Here is an 18,602-nt window from a genome sequence, read left to right as displayed (position 1 = left end):
TATCGTGAGGTGATTTCGACAGCACCGTGTAGGATCCAACCACACGAGTAACATCACCATCACCCGAAGCACCCGAATTGGAAGAAGAAATGAAGGACTGGATGGAATCGGAAATCCCCGGAACTAGATACTCTACGGATGTAAGGAAACTGGTAGGCCGCTCACTCGTTGGAAGAAAGTTTGGCCAGAGACATTCCATTGCTTCAAAAATTACGCAACTCACCATAACAGACAGCAGAGGGCACCTACACCACAAACAGCGAGCGAAAGCAAGAGTCCGAATATCCAGCAATCTTCCTACCTACAACCTCCGGTAGTAGTCTCGACCGAGGTCAATGCGTTAGCTCAACAAACCAGCAAAAACACGACAAAAAGGTTCCAAAAAATTGTTTGGTTGAGGTTCGTAGTGTCCACAGTAACCAGCAGCTCGAGGTTTTCATACTAGGGCAGATTGATCTTGTTTGGCAAATGGCAATAAAAAACGTAAAGTTCATGGCAAATGAGTTTTCGTCAATAGGTTTTCCGCCAGGAGACCCGCTTGCAGGACAGACTGCCATGTCGTTTAAGGCCCAAGATCCGGAGACCCACTTAATCGATATTCCTCTCCGCTAATCTCTGGCTTTTTCAACAGATTGTGAGTTGGAAAGAGAACAGATCTGTTGGAATACTGAGCAGAAAATACAAGCTGAAATCCATGTTAGTCTCACGGAGGATATATGGTAGGAATGAGATGTATCGGCGGCTCACTTTTTACGCGTCATTTACAAGAAGGCACGTCCAAGTGTCGTGAAATGTGTTGAACTTTATTGCTTGCTACTTCACAGCTACCCATACATACTTGTGAGGTTGCGCTCAATCTGCTCCTATAAAGCTATGCGGGCCTATCTAGATGCTTATGAGGTTGTGCTCAATATATATAAGCTCTACTCTACCATTGAAAAGGATTCGAGGCGTTCATTTACATATAGTTGGAGGTCTTCAGCGAGTTTTTGAGCATTGAATTTGGCTTTACTCTTTGGACTTTGTTGCTCTCGACCTTGTTGCCAGTTGAGGTTCTTCAGACGTCCCTTGATGAGATACAGATCTTCGAAATGGGTTTTTCTGGTTTGCATTACTGCCGATTCCTGGAGTCGCTTGTAGGCCAAGTCGAGGATATCCATGATGATTGTCGTAGCTCCATGTACAGCGTCTCGCTCAAAAGTGACATCTCCAGATATTTGTTTGAGTAGAGCTCTCAATGGCTCGATCTAGAATAGCGAATGAGCATGAGACATGATTGAGACATATGAGGATGGGACATGTGAGCATGAGACTTATTCCATATGTTCTCTGAGTATGAGATAAGACGCTTTTCCAGGAACGACCAAAAAAACGTCGTCTCTGATCAATTAACACTCACACATTGTGGAGAAGCCCAAAAGTCGGAAAAGGACAGCAGGAGCCCGTTGATGACACTCTGACCATTGGCTCGTCGAAGAAACTCAAAGACCATAACAGCATCTCGACCCGAGTATTGTACGACTGCTTCAATAAAGGATTTTCCATACGTCATGCCGTCGACTGGAGTACACTGCCTAATAGCTGACTTGACATGTTCTTTTACAACAGCGAATGGTGGCATCAGAGTGGGATACCAACTGGATGTATTTAATTCTTCCAATCGAATAGCCAGATTCCAGTATCGTTCCAAGTTGGTGGTTGGAAGTTCAATTGTGAGAAGGTGGTTTATTACTACCGACATCAAGGCTGTTGAGAGAGGAGGTTGGTTTAAGTGCGTTGGCGGCGCAAAGAACCAGGGCTTTTACCTTCAATTTGCAGAAAGTGAGCAACCTGTACCAGTTGTAATATTTGTTCAGGCTCTCGATTCAAATCCAGTTCGAAAAAGTAGCAGAATCGAAGGGCATCCTGCAAAGAAGAGGTCAACACTTTGATCAAGCAAGTTCAAGCGACACGAGTGTAGATCTACCTCCCAGCTTGCAGCACTACCACATGCTACATTGCTCAGATCCGTAACATCTGGTTCATCTCGATTGTTGCTGTTGTGGCTGCTCATTGTTACGTCCTGTTTACTGACCAGCCTTGATTGATTGACGAGATCTCTGAAGAAGAGCGACCTTCCTTTCAAAAGACGTCTGTTGAGCATGAAGTGGATCTGGTCTTTGACAATGACCATATCATGACCGAGACCGAATTCATCTCGGATGAGAGACTCGGCCGAGAGTTCTTCGCGATCATCAAACTCCTGTGAGAGATAGGTTCAGTACAGGTTGTAACTTGATACATGGATGATGACATCACATCTTTCTTACCATAGCAGCCATGATAGACAGGTCAAATGTCATCGAGATCACGACAGCACCAATCTAGTTGTACCACAGTAGATGTTGCCACAGAAGACGGTCTACAGCACTTGACTAGGATTTAAATGTACTAGATTGTATACGTTAGCACTGATCTGACGTGTTCCGACGTTGTTTATTAGCCACTCATGAAGCTTGAATCACTTCCAACACACCCACATCGTCACAACAACAGAAAAGATGACGCTAAGGAACTTGGCTAACGAGTTTCTCACCTTTGTAACGGCAAGCCCTTCGCCGTTCCACGCTACGGAAGAAGCACGGAAGAAACTTGTTCAGGCTGGCTACTCTGAGGTCTTTGAAAAGTCAAGCTGGGACGGTGCATTGAAGCCCGGCGGAAAGTACGTGGAAACGAAAACAAATTTACATATTATTTCAATTTATAATTTTATTGGATGGCTTCCATCGCTGTCCGTTCTATCAAGTTGCAATCATGTCTCGAAACACATCTACTTCACGTTTTAACAACATCTTTGACGTATAGATACTTCTTCACAAGAAATCATTCATCAATTCTTGCGTTTGCTATTGGCGGCCAATACAAACGAGGAAACGGTTTCTCGATTGTCGGAGCACATACCGATTCCCCTTGCCTGAAAGTGAAGCCACGCTCTGCTAAATCTAGAGGTGTATACACTCAGGTTGGAGTCGAAGTCTATGGAGGTAATTGAGCTAGTGCATTTGTCAGACCGCTAGTGTATCCTACTTCGATCTTGTACGCTAGGCGGTTTATGGCATACCTGGTTTGATCGCGACTTGGGTGTAGCTGGTCGTGTCTTGGTCCATGAGAAGGATGGCACCATTCAGCATCGTCTTGTTCGTGTTAGCAGGTAACGTTCGGTCAACCTATTACGAAACTGCGGATCATTCGCTCACGTTTTACTCACCACATAGACCCATCTTGAAAATCCCAACCTTGGCAATCCATCTCGATCGAGCAGTAAACACTGACGGCTTCAAATTCAACACGGAAACGCAGTTGCTACCAGTTCTAGGCATTGCAGCTGCCAAATTGAACGAACCAGCATCATCTACTCCTCCTGCTGGCGATGAGAAACATTCGTCAGTGTTTTTATCCTTGCTAGCTTCAGAATTGAAGTGTGACATCTCTCAAATTGGCGATTTTGAGATTTGCTTGTATGATACCAACCCAGCTTGCACATGGTAATGGCCTCGAAATGCACTTCCCTTTTTTGGTCGCGATTGAACTCATCATCGTTTCAACATAGGGGTGCTAATAACGAGTTCATATCTTCGTCTCGTTTGGATAATTTGAATATGTCGTTTTGTGCTTTGACGGTAATCCGTAGCTGGCCTCTACTCGTCGGTTATCCTACGTTGTAACGTTGATATATCTTTCCAGGCTTTGATCAACAGCACCACCAACTCATCGTTGAGTGATGAACCACTGATACGAGTAGTTGCTCTTTTTGACAATGAAGAGATTGGATCTGTTTCGGGTAGAGATATGCGGGTGACGAAATCACTGTTTTTTGCAAGCTAACATCGCACTCTATTTAGCATATGGAGCTGACTCGGACATGATGTTGGCTGCGTTGGAGAGACTCTCCAAGGTTGAAATTACTGATTCTGCGGACCGTTCAACTGTACGTTCGTTTTCGAACCTCGTTTGTGTAGCTGTCACCTTTTTCTCACTCCTTCCTTACTTCCTATTTACAATCTAGTCTGCATTCGAGCAAGCCATGCAGAAATCTATGCTCATTAGTGCTGACATGGGTCATGCTTCCCATCCAAACTATTGGGACAAGCATGAAGACAACCACCGACCCAAAATCAACTCTGGAGTCGTACTCAAAATGAATGCTAATCTCCGATATGCTACTACTGCTATTACCACCACTATCTTGCGAGAAGTTGCCAAAGTCAAAGGCACTTCATTGCAAGAGTTTGTGGTGAGGAATGATTCGCCATGTGGAAGTACTATTGGTATGCAATCACATTCCAGTCGGTTTTTTTTTGTTTAGTGGTAGATATAGTCGCTTGCTTCCAGAAATCTAACGTTTTCCTACCTTACACAAATCAGGACCAATGCTTTCAGCTAAGCTCGGGTTGCGAACTGTGGACGTTGGCAACCCTCAATGGGGAATGCACTCGATCAGAGAAACTGCAGGAGTTGAAGATATCGCTTCCGCAGTGGACTTGTTTCAGTCATTCTTTGAGAACTTTTCAAAGATTGACGCAAACGTCCAAGTATACCACAACTTGTAGTGCACGCGTATTTTGTAATTAAAAAACGATAAAGCTATTATAGAGCTACTGGGGTGCCATAATATCTGGTGTGTGGATGCTTCCAACCTTTTTCTTTCTCCGGCCATAGGGTTGAGGTTGATTGACACGAACCTTCGGGCAGACAATTTTGAGTCAGAAGCTCAAACAAAGCGACAGACAGAGTAATCATCATGGCCAAGCAACCAGGAGCAATGGACTTTTGTCTGATAGAAGGCCTCTCTGAGGATACATTGGTTGAAAATTTAAAACAACGATTCGCTGCTGACGCAATTTATACATACATTGGCAACGTAGTGGTAGCATGTAATCCATGTATGTACAATGTAATTTTTACGCGTCTTGAATGTTGTAAAGGCCTTGTATTGGGCTTACGCCATTGAAAACATTTTAACATTTTTCCAACATTTAGACAAAAAGATTGATTCGCTATACACGCAGCAGCAGATTATGCAATACCGCGGAGCAAACTACTTTGAAGTATCTCCCCACATTTACTCGCTCGCTGACTCTGCATATGGCAGTATGATTTCGTCGGGAAGAGATCAGGTTGTGATCATCTCTGGTGAATCAGGTATAAAGATCAAAAAAAGTGTTGTTATTGGCTTCAACATATTCATCCTATACATTTCGTTTATTTTCTTAGGTTCAGGCAAGACTGAGGCTTCTAAGATATTCATGAAATATGTAGCTGCGGTATCCGCTTCTACTGAGAAAGTGGATCATATCAAAGATCAGTTGTTGAACTCGAACCCATGTTTGGAAGCTTTTGGTAACGCCAAGACTACCAGGAATGATAATTCTTCGAGGTTTGGAAAGTATATGGACATACAGTTTGATTATAAGGGTGTTCCACAGGGAGGTCGTATTACTACGTGTAAGTTGTGTCAAGCTGCACATGCTGAGTCTCTTACGGTCTCGTATTTTCGTTGTTCTGACTCACGTCACTGTTGAAACTTGCAGATCTTCTCGAAAAGAGTCGTGTTGTACAGCCCGCGGATGGAGGTAATTACTTCCTGTCCCACGTTTTAAAATACCTACTCTAACTTTTTTGACAATTAGAACGATCCTTCCATATCTTCTACCAACTTCTTCGTAGTGAAGACCAATCCCTCCTCCAAAAACTCAAACTGACATCCAACATATCCGATTACGAATACCTCTCCAAATCAAATTGCGATACCGTACCCGGAGTCGATGATAAAGTCGAATTCGCCAATGTTTTGAATGCTTTGAAAACTATTGGTATTTCGCCTAAAGCCCAAGATGCGTTATTCGATGGTATTGCTGCCATCTTGCATTTGGGAAATGTTAAATTTGAGAGGGATCAAGTTGTGGAATGTGCTGATCCTTCGAGTAATGAAAAGTATGAAGAGGGAAGCAAGATTAGCACTCCTGATGGTATGTCTTTATAGTGTGAATTTGGCTTCTTTGACCACCAGACGATGGAATGGAGCTGTGTATTGTTGTTGGCAGCAAGTTAATTTTCTCAAATCGACTGTTTTCTTGCTATAGCTGTTTTAAAAATCGCATCATGTCTTGGAATATCCGCCGAGAAACTCACCAAAGCGTTGACAAAACGTTCAATCCAAGACAAGCACAAGAAACAAAACATTACCGTCCCTCTGACAACCGAACAAGCAAGCCATACTCGAGATGCTCTTGCTAAAGCGCTTTATGGTCGTCTGTTCGGATACTTGGTTTCGCAGATCAATGCACTCATTGGATCTAAAGACAAGACACAGTCAAGACGCTCTGTTATGGGTGTGCTGGATATTTACGGGTTTGAAATTATGTCCAAGAATTCGTTTGAGCAGTTTTTGATCAATTACTGTAACGAGGTGAGGTTGAACTTTAAAATTTGAAGATTTTGCTAACAATGCTGATGATTTTTTCTTTCAGAAATTGCAACAACTCTTCATCCAGTTGACGTTGAAGGGCGAACAAGAAGAGTATGCTAAAGAAGTGAGAACGCATGATGGCTGCTTTCTAACTGTGGTTTTTTGCTTATCTGATCCGCTTTGTAGAGTATCGGATGGGTCCATATCGATTTCTTCAACAATCAGGCGAGCCTTCCATGAGCATCAATTTGTTGTAGGCAAGCCTTCTTAACTGTTTTTTGTGTTGTGCAGCCAATCTGCGAACTGATTGAAGGAAAACCACGAGGAGTTCTCGCACTGCTAGACGAACAATGCAACATGCCTGGTGATGTCACAGACAAGACATTCTTGGACAAGTTGGACTCCCAAATCACACAAAACAAGTTCTACGATTCACGAGTAAAGTCAAGAAACGACAAGGCTTTAGCTGCTAATCCCGCTGCATTCTTGGTTAAGCATTATGCTGGCGATGTACTATATCAAGTTGATGGATTTGTTGAAAAGAATAAGGTATTTTATCGGATAGGCAAGAAAGTGCTGCATGGTCAAGGCCAATGGTGTCTAACCTTTCAGATCACTATCAGGATTTTTTATTCCGTGATGTCCTATATCTCATTAACGAGAGTTCGAAATCTGAATTTGTGGAGATCTTCCCTGAAACTGCAAGAGACGATGTCATGAAACGTCCAGAATCGCTTGGAAACCAATTCAAGTCATCAATGGGCTCGTTGATTGAAAACTTGATGACCAAGAATCCTTACTACATTCGTTGTTTGAAACCTAATGGAGAAAAGAAGGGAGATGTGTTTGATGAAGAGCTTGTTCGTAAGTACTTGCGCAGAAGCCAAAAAAATCTGCAAAGACTGAGAACAACAAATCGCTAAAACAATCTTTATCTGCTGCAGGTCACCAATGTCGATACCTGGGGTTACAAGAAAGTGTCCGCGTTCGTCGCGCTGGTTTCTCATACCGTACCACGTGAGAAAATTTGAAGACTTTAAGAACTCCAAAAACAAAGTGCCCCACGATTTTATCTCTAAAACCACTTTACTTTTAGATTCACAAAGTTCCTCGATCGATACAAGATGCTTGGTGGTAGAGACACATGGCCAACCTACAAGGGAGATGTCAAGGAAGGAATCATTAAAATGATGGATGGTTTGGGATTCATTGAATCAAAAGATTATCAATTGGGTCTTACTAAAGTCTTTGTGAAGAATCCAAAGACTGTAAGTGTCGTGTTTAAGCACATGGGTCATCTGGTGTGATAGTTACTTTGTTTTTCTCCAGTTGCTCAGCTTGGAAGAAAGGAGAAATGCCCACAAGGACATTTTAGCTACCAAGATCTCAGCTCGATACAAGGCTTACATTGCCTGCAAAAAATATAAGAGGACTCGTCAGTTGGTCATTAGACTACAAGCTAATGTTCGTCGAACCCAGGTAAAAAAGAGTATTCTGCGGTTCAAGGGATGTTTAATTCTCAAATGCTGCTCGTTCTACTCTTTTTAGTATCGTCGACGCTTTGTAGCCATGATTCTGGGCATCAAATTGCTCAACCGGGTTGGACGTGGATACTTGGTAAAGCAATGTGATTTTCTCCCATTTATCCCGTGTTGTAATCCTTTTTTCTCCTCTTAAGGTCAGGAAATGGTACAGACACGCTAAAATGGCCATGCCGAAATACGCGGCACCAACGATCCAAAGAGTCTTCCGTCATTACATGTACAGAAAGTACTTTTTGAATGCTCGTGATGCATGTATTAAGGCTGGCAAGGAATGGAGGACTATGAAATGGCCCAAGATTGCACAGAACCGGAAATCCAAGATTGCTGTGGAGCTGATGAAAACGATCTATTGTCGCGTTATGGTGCGTTCGGGGTTACGACATTATTTCGGTTTATCCTTTTCTTCTTTTTCTGCCATTCGGCCTGACACTACTTTTGTAGGCAAAATCGTACCGAAAATCTCTAACCGCTGAACAAACGGAAGCTTTGGCTTGGAAGGCCAGCGCTTCAGATTTTTTGAGTAAAAAGGCTACGTATGGCTCAACGTAAGTGGTTTGTGAAAGAAAACGCAACAGGAAAAAAACCCCCCAAAGAAACGCCCTAGTAATACCTCGATTGTATAGGCTTCCTATCAAGTTCGTCCCAGACCACATTGAACTTGGCGGCAAGAAAGTGAAGTGGACAGTCCCACAATCTGGTACGTTCGTCTTTGAACCTTCAGTAGACCCAAAAACGATATTCATGTTAATGATATTTCTAGAAACACTGCTTTCTGCTATCCCTGCTGTTAAACACCACCGTCACAATGCCTCCAAAGCAGTTGAACGATACCTCGTCTTAACCGACACCCAAATTTACTCACTCGAAGGCTCAACAAGCAAAGAATCCATTCAATTGACAAACATTTCGGGTGCATCATTGTCACTTTTACGAGATGGATTCTTTGCTCTGCATGTTCGTGGAGAAGCAAGGGGAGATGTGCTGTACCGATCTGATGAATATGCTATTGAGTTCGTCAGTCGGATTATTGCTGCCCTCAAGGCCAAGAAGCGAGTGATGAAGATATCTGTTGACAACAAGTATGTGTCATTGTCGCAGGTTTCCCTACTTCCTTTGGTGCGCTAAAACGAAAACTCACTCCACTTGCTAGATTGCAAATCAACATACCCAAGAACTCAAATACGCAAACAATCAACGTGGAATTCAAGGCCGTTCCTAATACTCCAACTCCTACGATACAAGCCAAGGGATCCAATAACTTTATCATTACGACCCAATAATTACCTTTTCCTTTTCGTTGGCTGTACATTATTTTTCACTAGACAAACTTCATATCTTTGACTGTGTGTGCTTAGTTTCTGGTATGACGTTTCTTACCCTGTGGTGCATTTGAGGGCCAGAGTGTTGTAGACACACATGAACTGGGCAAGGTATGCTCTTCGAAGAGCCAAAGGAGGGAATATCCTCTAGATAAGGTGTTCTTTTCGTATTCTGTTATATACCACATCTTGAGAAAGAGACCAAGTGAAAGAGAGACCAAGTGAAAGAGAGACAAATAATTGTATTGTGACGAAGATTTTCAATCGAAAAAGTGGAGAACAAGGATGCTCCATTCTTGGTTTTATCAAGTGCCCGACTGGTCTTGGAGCCGAATAAGATGAGATCGTTTCTGAAGATCGCACCGAAGACGTCATCGAGAAACGTGTTGCCAAACGTGAGAGATTCCTTCGTGTTCTCGAGTCTGAGCTCTCGCTCCCGTCTGATCCCTTCGCTGAATTTTTGGACGCCACTGAAAAATGTTACATCGAGCATTCGGGAAATACTTTTTCAATATTTTTGAACAACACTACACTTCCTTCTCGTTCTCCCAGAACTCAAGATTCTCCAACCAATGCTTCCGTGTTGAGAAGCCATCTCAAGCATTCATGTGCTATATCTGCGGCAGGGAAACAATGATACACACTCGTCATTAAAAGGCGAACCCGCATCGCTTTTTGTTGCGTTCAGTTCATTTTATATTGGTTTTCTTAACATTACAAACTATGCTTTGTGTGTGTCTTTCATCATCTTCATGGGTATAATAATAAACAATCTCTCAAACCGCAACCAAATCTATAACCTTCCAACTCAAGCAGCAGTACCATCACCACTACTTGGCGTTGCCGTAGTCGGAGAAGCCAGCCCCATATAATACGCCAGCATTGCAAGCACAACCCCAACAATAGCAGCAAGTATATAAAAGTTGGTTGATAGTCCTTCCTTTTTCGGTAGCGTCGATACATCAAATGGAGCTTGGAATGTACTGACTGGTGAAGATTCCTTGTTTTCACCGCTACCATCACCACTATTATTATTGGCATTAGCAGCAGCATTGGCAGCCTTAACTGCTCTAGCCTCCTCCGCCATCTTTTTCAAATCCGCACTCCTCTTAGCATCCCTCGCATCCTCAGCCTTCTTCTTGCGTTCATCCTCAGCCTTCTTCTTTTCATCCTGTTCAACCTTAACCCATTCAGCTTCTGCCCTCTCTACCTTAGCACCAGCTTCAATAAACTCTAAAAACTCGGACCGATCATCACTTGTATAAAAAGTCCATGGCTGATTCCTCAGTTTTGGATCATCAGACTGTTTATCCCTCTCACTCGGTTTACCAGCTTTGAGACCAGCTTCAACCAGCAAGTCAACCCAATTTTTTTCTGGTTCGTCCTCGCCGCCTGCATCGTAGGCCCAGATACCGAATATGTCGATTATTATTTTCGAGTCTTTGGATATGAGGAAGGCGTATGTTTTGTGGTGAGATACATGTGGTGCGAGCATGGATCCTTCGAAGAGGCTGCGTTCAGCTTGGAAGGTCCAGACCATGGACCATTTGTGGGATGGAAAGGATTTACTTATTATATAGTGCATGATTACGAGGGATACGAGTGGTGTTATGGGTATTGTGAAGGCTGCCATGGCTGTCCTTGGTGGCTAAACAAAGGAGGGGTTCAGTTGACCAAATCCAATAATCCAAATTTCTTTGAAGATGTGCACTTGCAAGTTGACGTAACACCATTGCAAGTTGACGATAAAAGCAAATTGAGCAAGAGGTACGTGGTAACTCAAACAAAGTTGAGCAAACTTCGACAAAGACCGCTGCCATATGCAGCACCAAAAAACTATGAAAGTCACATCAACAATTACATCCACTTACAGCAGATCCTTCCTTCCACTTGAAAACATCCATAGGCAAAGACCCCTTCTTCATTGTAAACTTTGTCGCCATAGCCCGATCAATCAACTCTGTCAAACTAGCATCCTTCTGACAATTCGCAGCACACTTCTCCTTCCAATCCCTCAAATTCCACATCTCTGCAGTCATCCTACTCTTTGAATACCATTCATAAATATTCCAAGACTTGGATCTCATCTGCATCATAATCCCCATATACTGTTTATCAAACCCGCCTCTAGCAGCTTCCGTCTTTTGCGCCATGGTTACAGCCTGCATGTATGCCGACTTGATATCTTCTACACCTGCATCGTCGTCAGATGCACCTGGACACGATAATGCGGTTTGGAAGGCAGACACTGCGTCACTATAATGTTTCTTCTTCATCAACACCATTCCCTTCCTATACCATCCTTTCGGCCATTCAGGTCTTGTCTCGGTACACCGATGTGCGATATCAGCAGCTTCATCCAGCCTATTCATTTTCAAGAGTGCTTGACAGATGTTGCCCATGAGTGCGACATTTAGTGGATCTAGTTTGAGTCCTTCTTCGTATTTGGCGAGGGCAAGTTCTAGCCATCCACGTTTGAAGTAGTCGTTTCCTTCATCTTTGAGAGCGTTGGCCTTTTCGTATGCTGCTGCGGTTACTTTTAGCATGTCTGTGGCGATCTTTTGGTATTTTGAGACAACGGCAGCACCGCGACCGAGCTTTCCACAACATGCTGCTATTTGGAAGGCTGACGCAGCTTTTGAGTTGAATGCTCCGTGTAGGATCTCATTTGGCTGCGGGTATATGGTAGTTAGCAATGAGAGTCATGAGTATATGATTACTTTGATCAAGGAAACACGGATCATATTTTCAATGTATTCCTCATGTAAAATAACTCACAATCTCACTCACAAACACCTCCAACAACAAGAAACACTCCATCAATCACATGTACTCACCGTAATGATATCCTCACAGTCATGAGCCTTCATGGCATCATCTAGTGCAGACTGATAGTCCTTCAACTCCCAGAAACACAGACTCCTAGACATGTAAGCCAATGCCATGTTTGCAGTAGGGGGAGCGACATCAATGAGTTGCGTGAATTTGTCGGTAGCCTTTTGATAGTCCTTTCTGGCGACACAAGCTTGAGCTTCTTCTAGGACCTCTGCTGGATTTTGCAGTTCTGTCTGTTCCGATGTTTGTGGTGGATTTGATGATGACGAGGCAGCGGATGATGAGGACGCCATTTATAATTACAGGGTATATGGGTATGCTATGGGTGGAGTATGGTATGCGTTGATGTAATGTATTCGCCTGGTATGTGTTTGGATAGATTATTTGGAAACCACGAATACACGAGGAGAGTTTAAGCGAGAATGTTGTTTAAAACAGAGCGAACAAAGTATGCGGATCATCCTAAAAACGTGTATATACGCGTTGTGTGGAGCTGGCTTTGACTACTTGATCATCATCCGAGCTGTACTTTCGTCTTCATCTTTTACGCGATTCTTAGCCGTCGAACCTCTTTTTAACTATGGCTACAAGATCACATTAATGATTTCACGCCTAAGCTGAGATAATCTATAAAGTCCTCGTGTTTGGAAGCTCGGCGTTTCCATTCAATCCGCCTCCATCTGCTTTTTTTGTTTCAGTTGATCACAGATACAAGACATTGCAGGCGATCAAGCCTCAAGATAAACATTGATCCCTATCTATAGCATACACGGCATGACATCGCGATCATCCAAGAAGAGGCCTGCAGCTGAAATGCAGCAGCAAGACGAACTACAGGAAACGCAATTAACGTCGCCATTCAAACAAGTCAAAGTATCATGGCAGATACATCTACCACCACTCTTTGCAAGCAACGTCATGGACGGAATACAGTCTTATCTCAACCAATTCCTCATAAAGTGAGTCCAAGCTGTCGGGACATCAAAATAATGTTGCAAAAAAAAGGGATGCTCAGTTCTGTGGAAGCTTCGCGAGCAACACACACAAAGAAAACATATTCTTAGTTATCTTGACTCTTCTATTCACTCATATCAAACCCCCCTCTCACACCCCAGATACATGCCAGAACTAGACGGCGTCCTCCTCTCATACAAACACATAACCCTCTTAAACACCTCCGCCAAAATCATAAACGACAATCCATACCTCATAATCCCTATATCCGTCATCCTGACTCTCTTTGCCCCACAACTACGATCAAATCTAGTCGGAATAGTCAACAAGACATCGCCAGATCACATAGGCCTGCTCGTGTTTGGAACATTTAATGCTAGTATCCCCGCTGATGCTATCAGGAGGGACGAGTACATATGGAATGAGGACGAGTGGTGCTGGCTGCATGTTAAGAGAATGGAGGCCGTCGGTGTGGGTTCTGTTATGAGGTTTACTGTTGCAGAGTAAGTGCGAAGGCTTTTGGCCTCTGCGTGCATGTTTATGTGTGCATGTTGGTATTTCAAACGGGAATTATATTGCATTGGGGAGCTAGAAAAGACATTCAATCAATTCTAAGTTCATATCTAAGCTGGGCCTTTTCTGCTCGTGCGATTCAACATCTTCTCACATCTCTCTCCCGGCTCACAGTCTAGTGAAACGAAACAGCATGCTCTCAATATCAGGCTCACTACGTCTATCCCCGCAAACCACGGGCCTCATACCCTCCACCTCATTATCATCACAACCACCACTACCAGCCACTCACGACGATTACGAAGACGAGCAGGGAGCGCCGCCATCTCCAGCACCGAAACGAGTACACGTAAAACCTGAACGAACAATATCGAATAATAACAATAACAACAGTCAGTTATCATCGTCAGATGATTTAGTGAATCTCAAAACTGAAGAGTATGAAGAGGTGGTTGAACAAGTGTTGGAAGAAGAAGAGCAGCAGGATATACCAGAGGAGAAACTGCTAGTTAGGAAACGAAAGAATAAGAGTGTTGAGCAAGGTATGGACGAGCGGTCGATGCAGCAGCAGCAGCAAGTAGTCGCTGCTGTAGTTGAGGAATCAGCTGTTGTAAAGACTATTGTCAAGACTGAAAAGGTGATAAAGAAGATGCAGTCAAAGAATAAAGAGCAACCGCAGGTCGAACCAGCAGTAGTAACGAAAATAGAAGAACCGAAAGAGCCGAAAAAGAGCAAGAAGGGTAAGAAGGTGAAACAAGAATCATAGAATTATCTTTATATTATATTGAATTCTTGAAAAAAAGGAGAGCTTGTATTCTGCAAGAAGAAACATGTAGGCGCAAGAAAGAACATGGACAGCAAAGAATATAAGAAGTGTACATATAAAGTTTGTTTACTATTAAAACAAAAGTTTGCATTAGACCACATCATGACGCAAAAAAATCTGATGACCGATGTAATAGTGTGTTGCTCCGACCGTTCGTCGTCGGCAACACTCAAATAACTTACACTCCTCTTCCTGAGACCATTAGTAGCATTATCAGCCTTTCCATTACTAGTATGTTTGGCAGCTGGTGTCTTTTCATGTTTTTTCACTGGTTCTTTCACTTCTTCTTCCACCTCCTCGTCTTCATCAATGTCACTGCGATCATCGTCAGCATGTTGCCCTGTTGGAAATGGAGAGTTGTGGTTAGACGTGTGTGAAAGTTGGTGGTCAACTTGGCTGATTCGAGCGATTCTTTTTGCCTCGCAATTTCCTCTGTTTCTGTTTACCTCGTAACATGTTCCATGCAATCTTTAAAATGAGATACATCCAGTATGCACACATTAGTTCCAGTGCAAGAAACAGTGCCAGAAAGAAGTAGTATACATTCCACCTGTCGATAGCGAACCGAATGTCAGAATAATCAGGAGTTCTTATAGAGTCGTAGCACAAAAAAGGGTACAAGATCACGACAATGTTCAACGAGACGAACTGGTGCACCGTCGTAATCACACTATAAACAACACTCACGAATAATAATTTCCAATCTCTGGATCCCAGACCTTGTTTGGCATGAGAACGGGAGCATCCATCATGACACTTCTAATAACAAAGCCCATTCCAACATGTCTCGTCAAGAGCCACGATACAGTAAACATGACTGTTAGGATATCTACTATGGTATGTGCTCCACAATATTTCAGTGCTTTTGATAGTGCTAGAAACACATCTGCCACATCGAATCTACGAGGAAAAGAGGGTTGTGCTGAGTTACGAAGTGAGCGTGTCATACGTTTACCGCAACTCGCATCATACAGTTGTGAAACAACACATATACAACGACGGCACTTACAAGAACATGATAACATGACCCAGCATTTGGAAATTCATGTGATACGACAGAGTTATTAGCGCAATAGTAACAGTGTGATGCCCCATCATAAGCGAATAGTCGTATCTTCTTGGAGTGATTGTTTGTAGGACGATGAGATGGTGCCACCAGTAAGCCAGTTCAGTTAGGTAGTAGAGTTTCAAGTTGAATGAGAGGTACATCTGTGGGCCAGGGTAGCCTTTCCTGTTTTGAGAGATTGGGTAAGTTTGAGCATAGAGCCGGCAGTTGTTGGAGTGAGAGGCAGAGATAGGTACAGATCCTTTCAAATGCATTCCACCATATGCAAATGCATCTCTCTGCTTGCTCTCCCTTCAACCACAACCGACAATCTTGATCTAGATCCCGGGTTTCCAGACTCCGACTCTGGGAGGCAGTACACACATACCAGACCAGAGTTAAATCCTTCCAATACTCTAATGGTTCTGTGTAGAACAGATACAGACCCCAGCACATGGACACGGTATGGCAGATAGCAAGCCAGGACTGCCAAGTGTAGGATTTAAACTGTCTCTTTTGGACATTGTAATGTCGACCAATGGGATTGGACACTATGTTTTTGAAGACTATCCTGGCCTGTAGCGCAGAGTAAATCAATTAGAATTATAACTAGTTTCGCTGCATCTGCTTTAAACTGCAATGAACTCATACCAGCAAGATGATCACAGTGAGGAGGGCAACGACATATTTGTCTAGGGAGCCGCGTGCATATAGACCGTCCTGTGGCCTCCTGTAGGGCATGAACTCGTACAGAGCATCCCATATTGGGTTGTCTTGTACCTTGGAAAGGTAATCCATCACCAATTCTGTCATTTTCGGTTGGAGTTTACGGAACTTGGGAAGGGCGTTATGAGATCTGGGATTTAGAGCCATAGAGATTGAGAAAGCCTGAATTTACGTGATTTTGAATGCATCTACCGCGCTCCTTATAGAAAGGACGTGCCTTTGGGAGCGAAAGTTGAGGGATCTCATTGTTCGAATAAATAGAAGCTCTGTAGAGATCAAACACACTGAGGTCTGCTATGCGATACACGTACGTAAGGCTAAATCGACACAGAATACATGTTTATGAGCCGTCCTCGTGGACGCACAGATCGGGACTGTAGCAGGAAATCACAACTCGCTCTCACGACTCTATACAAGCGATCGCCAGTCACGTACAGCAAACAGCTCCTCGCCTCCCAGCTCTAGATGTTGAATTGCAATCCGGACGGGCTTCTCGAAGCTTTCCATTGAGGGTCAACCCAATCAGCGTTTCTCACCTTGTTCGTCAAACTCAACAGAAACAGACATCTTGTTTTTAGAGAGCTAATAAATAGGAGAAAGAAAAGAGGTAGAAAATTAAGAGAACAGGTATGCCTTTTCTTCCAGCTTGTAGAAATACTTTGGCAGATTAATGAGGAAGTCGCGCCGTATTGTTGGGAGGGGATTTACTTGATTGTGCGCGTGTCAGAGAAGCCAGCAGTGTAGCTCGGGATGGGAAAGTCTGCTGAATTTCGATTGCAAAAATTCATGTCAGAGAGATGTCCTCCCTTTAAAGCTCGCTCTTTCTTGTTGGTGTGAAGCCACGACATCTGACGGCTGGGCTTCGATTTTGTTATTGGGTGGTGGAGGGCAGTGCTTCAGCCGAACTAGCAACGACCGTGATCTGAATCGAAACTAACCAACTCGATTTCTCTCATTATAGTGTATATATTAGTTTGAGGTGTATTTGATAAAGTCTCATCCATTTACAACGACCCACCACACCAAAAACAACTCCCTTACATAATTATCATATACTCGAAATGGCTGACGGCAATGACAGGAAGATTCGACGAAAGCTCGTCATTGTCGGAGACGGTGCTTGTGGTAAAACTTGCTTGTTGATTGTCTTTTCAAAGGGTACTTTTCCAGAGGTATGTTTATATAGCATTCATGATTTGATTGTTGCAGATGAGTGGCATTAGTAGTGATGATAAGAAGAGCTTGTTGGAGCTGGATTGAAAGGAGTTCGTGGACGATGGTTGTTGGTGGAAGCCCCAAATATGGGCGAAGAAAGTGAAGTTGGATGCACGACGCTCATGCACTGTGGTTCTTTCCTATGCCAAATCATCATGAACCATGTCATCTGCTAGTCATGTCGTCACTTCCGCTGATCTAACGCTCATCACTACCAAACAGGTGTATGTCCCAACCGTATTCGAAAACTATGTCGCAGACATTGTGGTAGATGGAAAAGAAATCGAATTGGCATTATGGGATACTGCTGGTCAAGAAGATTATGATCGTCTACGTCCTCTATCATATCCAGATTCACACGTCATCCTCATCTGTTTCGCTATCGATGCTCCTGATTCATTAGAAAACGTACAAGAAAAGGTACGTGTGGTTGAGAGACTGTTGCAGAGCCTGTTCAGTGAGGTGATGCTGAGAGGTTGACGGCAGACGACAAAAAACGCAGAATATACCCAATGTGTATGATGTGATGTATTGGACAAGACGTGCTTTAGCTGTAGATTCGCCTGTGATGCAGATAGCCAATTTCGTATTTTTTGCTTTTACTTACTTTATTTCTCCCTCTCTTGTGTTTTCATTTGTAGTGGATTTCCGAAGTCAACCACTTTTGCAAAGACTTGCCCTTCCTGCTAGTGGGCTGTAAAGTAGATTTACGTGATGATCCAAAGACGATTGAAGAATTGCGAAAAACAAACCAATCACCAGTCACTACTCAACAGGTAACATGACCAAGCAAACGAAACCATATATTCCCTTGGACTCATTTGTGACAAGAACTCATTTTACTCACATATCTACAAACCCTTCTTCTTAAAAGGGCAAGGCAGTCGCAGATCGCATCCATGCCTACCGATACATTGAATGTAGTGCAAGAAACAACTACAATGTCAAGGAAGTGTTTGAACATGCCACTCGTGCTGGGTTAACGGTGACCCGAAGAAGTAGCAAGAAACGTGGTGGATGTATGATCCTCTGAAAAACTCTCCCTCTCGCTCGCTCGTCATCTTGTTATTGTAGTATTTGCTTGTCGTTTATGAGTTAGTGACCCCCACACACCCCACAAGATTACCTTTGTTTGTTTTTTGTTGTTTGCTACGACTACCACTCCCCGAGAATATAT

General features: G+C 43.3%; 7 protein-coding genes across 7 annotated transcripts; 5 read left to right on the top strand and 2 right to left on the bottom strand.

Annotated features, from left to right (window-relative positions):
* Positions 1-2,540: 2,540 nt before the first annotated feature.
* Positions 2,541-4,589, top strand: SmJEL517_g04455 (uncharacterized protein; the record flags this gene model as incomplete). Its single annotated transcript, XM_031170383.1, has 9 exons — positions 2,541-2,701; positions 2,845-3,023; positions 3,085-3,190; positions 3,255-3,524; positions 3,590-3,659; positions 3,724-3,820; positions 3,882-3,967; positions 4,046-4,307; positions 4,405-4,589. The coding sequence occupies 9 exons, from the start codon at positions 2,541-2,543 to the stop codon at positions 4,587-4,589; spliced, it is 1,416 nt and encodes a 471-aa protein (XP_031023659.1).
* A 191-nt stretch (positions 4,590-4,780) lies between these two features.
* Positions 4,781-9,272, top strand: SmJEL517_g04454 (uncharacterized protein; the record flags this gene model as incomplete). Its single annotated transcript, XM_031170382.1, has 18 exons — positions 4,781-4,922; positions 5,020-5,181; positions 5,254-5,484; positions 5,571-5,612; positions 5,670-6,008; positions 6,123-6,448; positions 6,510-6,572; positions 6,740-6,997; positions 7,072-7,312; positions 7,393-7,465; positions 7,545-7,716; positions 7,778-7,927; positions 7,997-8,065; positions 8,127-8,354; positions 8,434-8,537; positions 8,616-8,689; positions 8,753-9,071; positions 9,143-9,272. 18 exons carry the CDS (start codon positions 4,781-4,783, stop codon positions 9,270-9,272), a joined length of 3,123 nt encoding a protein of 1,040 aa, XP_031023658.1.
* Positions 9,273-10,119: 847 nt separating this feature from the next.
* On the bottom strand, positions 10,120-12,439 carry SmJEL517_g04453 (uncharacterized protein; the record flags this gene model as incomplete). Its single annotated transcript, XM_031170381.1, has 3 exons — positions 10,120-10,959; positions 11,183-11,983; positions 12,149-12,439. 3 exons carry the CDS (start codon positions 12,437-12,439, stop codon positions 10,120-10,122), a joined length of 1,932 nt encoding a protein of 643 aa, XP_031023672.1.
* Positions 12,440-12,920: 481 nt separating this feature from the next.
* Positions 12,921-14,379, top strand: SmJEL517_g04452 (uncharacterized protein; the record flags this gene model as incomplete). Its single annotated transcript, XM_031170380.1, has 3 exons — positions 12,921-13,105; positions 13,262-13,603; positions 13,788-14,379. 3 exons carry the CDS (start codon positions 12,921-12,923, stop codon positions 14,377-14,379), a joined length of 1,119 nt encoding a protein of 372 aa, XP_031023657.1.
* Positions 14,380-14,505: 126 nt separating this feature from the next.
* SmJEL517_g04451 (uncharacterized protein) lies at positions 14,506-16,297 on the bottom strand (the record flags this gene model as incomplete). Its single annotated transcript, XM_031170379.1, has 7 exons — positions 14,506-14,508; positions 14,622-14,779; positions 14,886-14,989; positions 15,127-15,339; positions 15,449-15,670; positions 15,873-16,060; positions 16,136-16,297. The coding sequence occupies 7 exons, from the start codon at positions 16,295-16,297 to the stop codon at positions 14,506-14,508; spliced, it is 1,050 nt and encodes a 349-aa protein (XP_031023656.1).
* A 974-nt stretch (positions 16,298-17,271) lies between these two features.
* Positions 17,272-17,439, top strand: SmJEL517_g04450 (uncharacterized protein; the record flags this gene model as incomplete). Its single annotated transcript, XM_031170378.1, has 2 exons — positions 17,272-17,382; positions 17,437-17,439. The coding sequence occupies 2 exons, from the start codon at positions 17,272-17,274 to the stop codon at positions 17,437-17,439; spliced, it is 114 nt and encodes a 37-aa protein (XP_031023655.1).
* A 148-nt stretch (positions 17,440-17,587) lies between these two features.
* SmJEL517_g04449 (uncharacterized protein) lies at positions 17,588-18,458 on the top strand (the record flags this gene model as incomplete). Its single annotated transcript, XM_031170377.1, has 3 exons — positions 17,588-17,845; positions 18,067-18,201; positions 18,300-18,458. 3 exons carry the CDS (start codon positions 17,588-17,590, stop codon positions 18,456-18,458), a joined length of 552 nt encoding a protein of 183 aa, XP_031023614.1.
* Between the last annotated feature and the right edge of the window lie 144 nt (positions 18,459-18,602).

Source organism: Synchytrium microbalum, assembly GCF_006535985.1.
Source record: "Synchytrium microbalum strain JEL517 chromosome Unknown SmJEL517_scf0030, whole genome shotgun sequence".
NCBI lineage: Eukaryota > Fungi > Chytridiomycota > Chytridiomycetes > Synchytriales > Synchytriaceae > Synchytrium > Synchytrium microbalum.
Note: the sequence above shows the minus strand (reverse complement) of the source record. Positions and strands in the feature narration are given on the sequence as shown.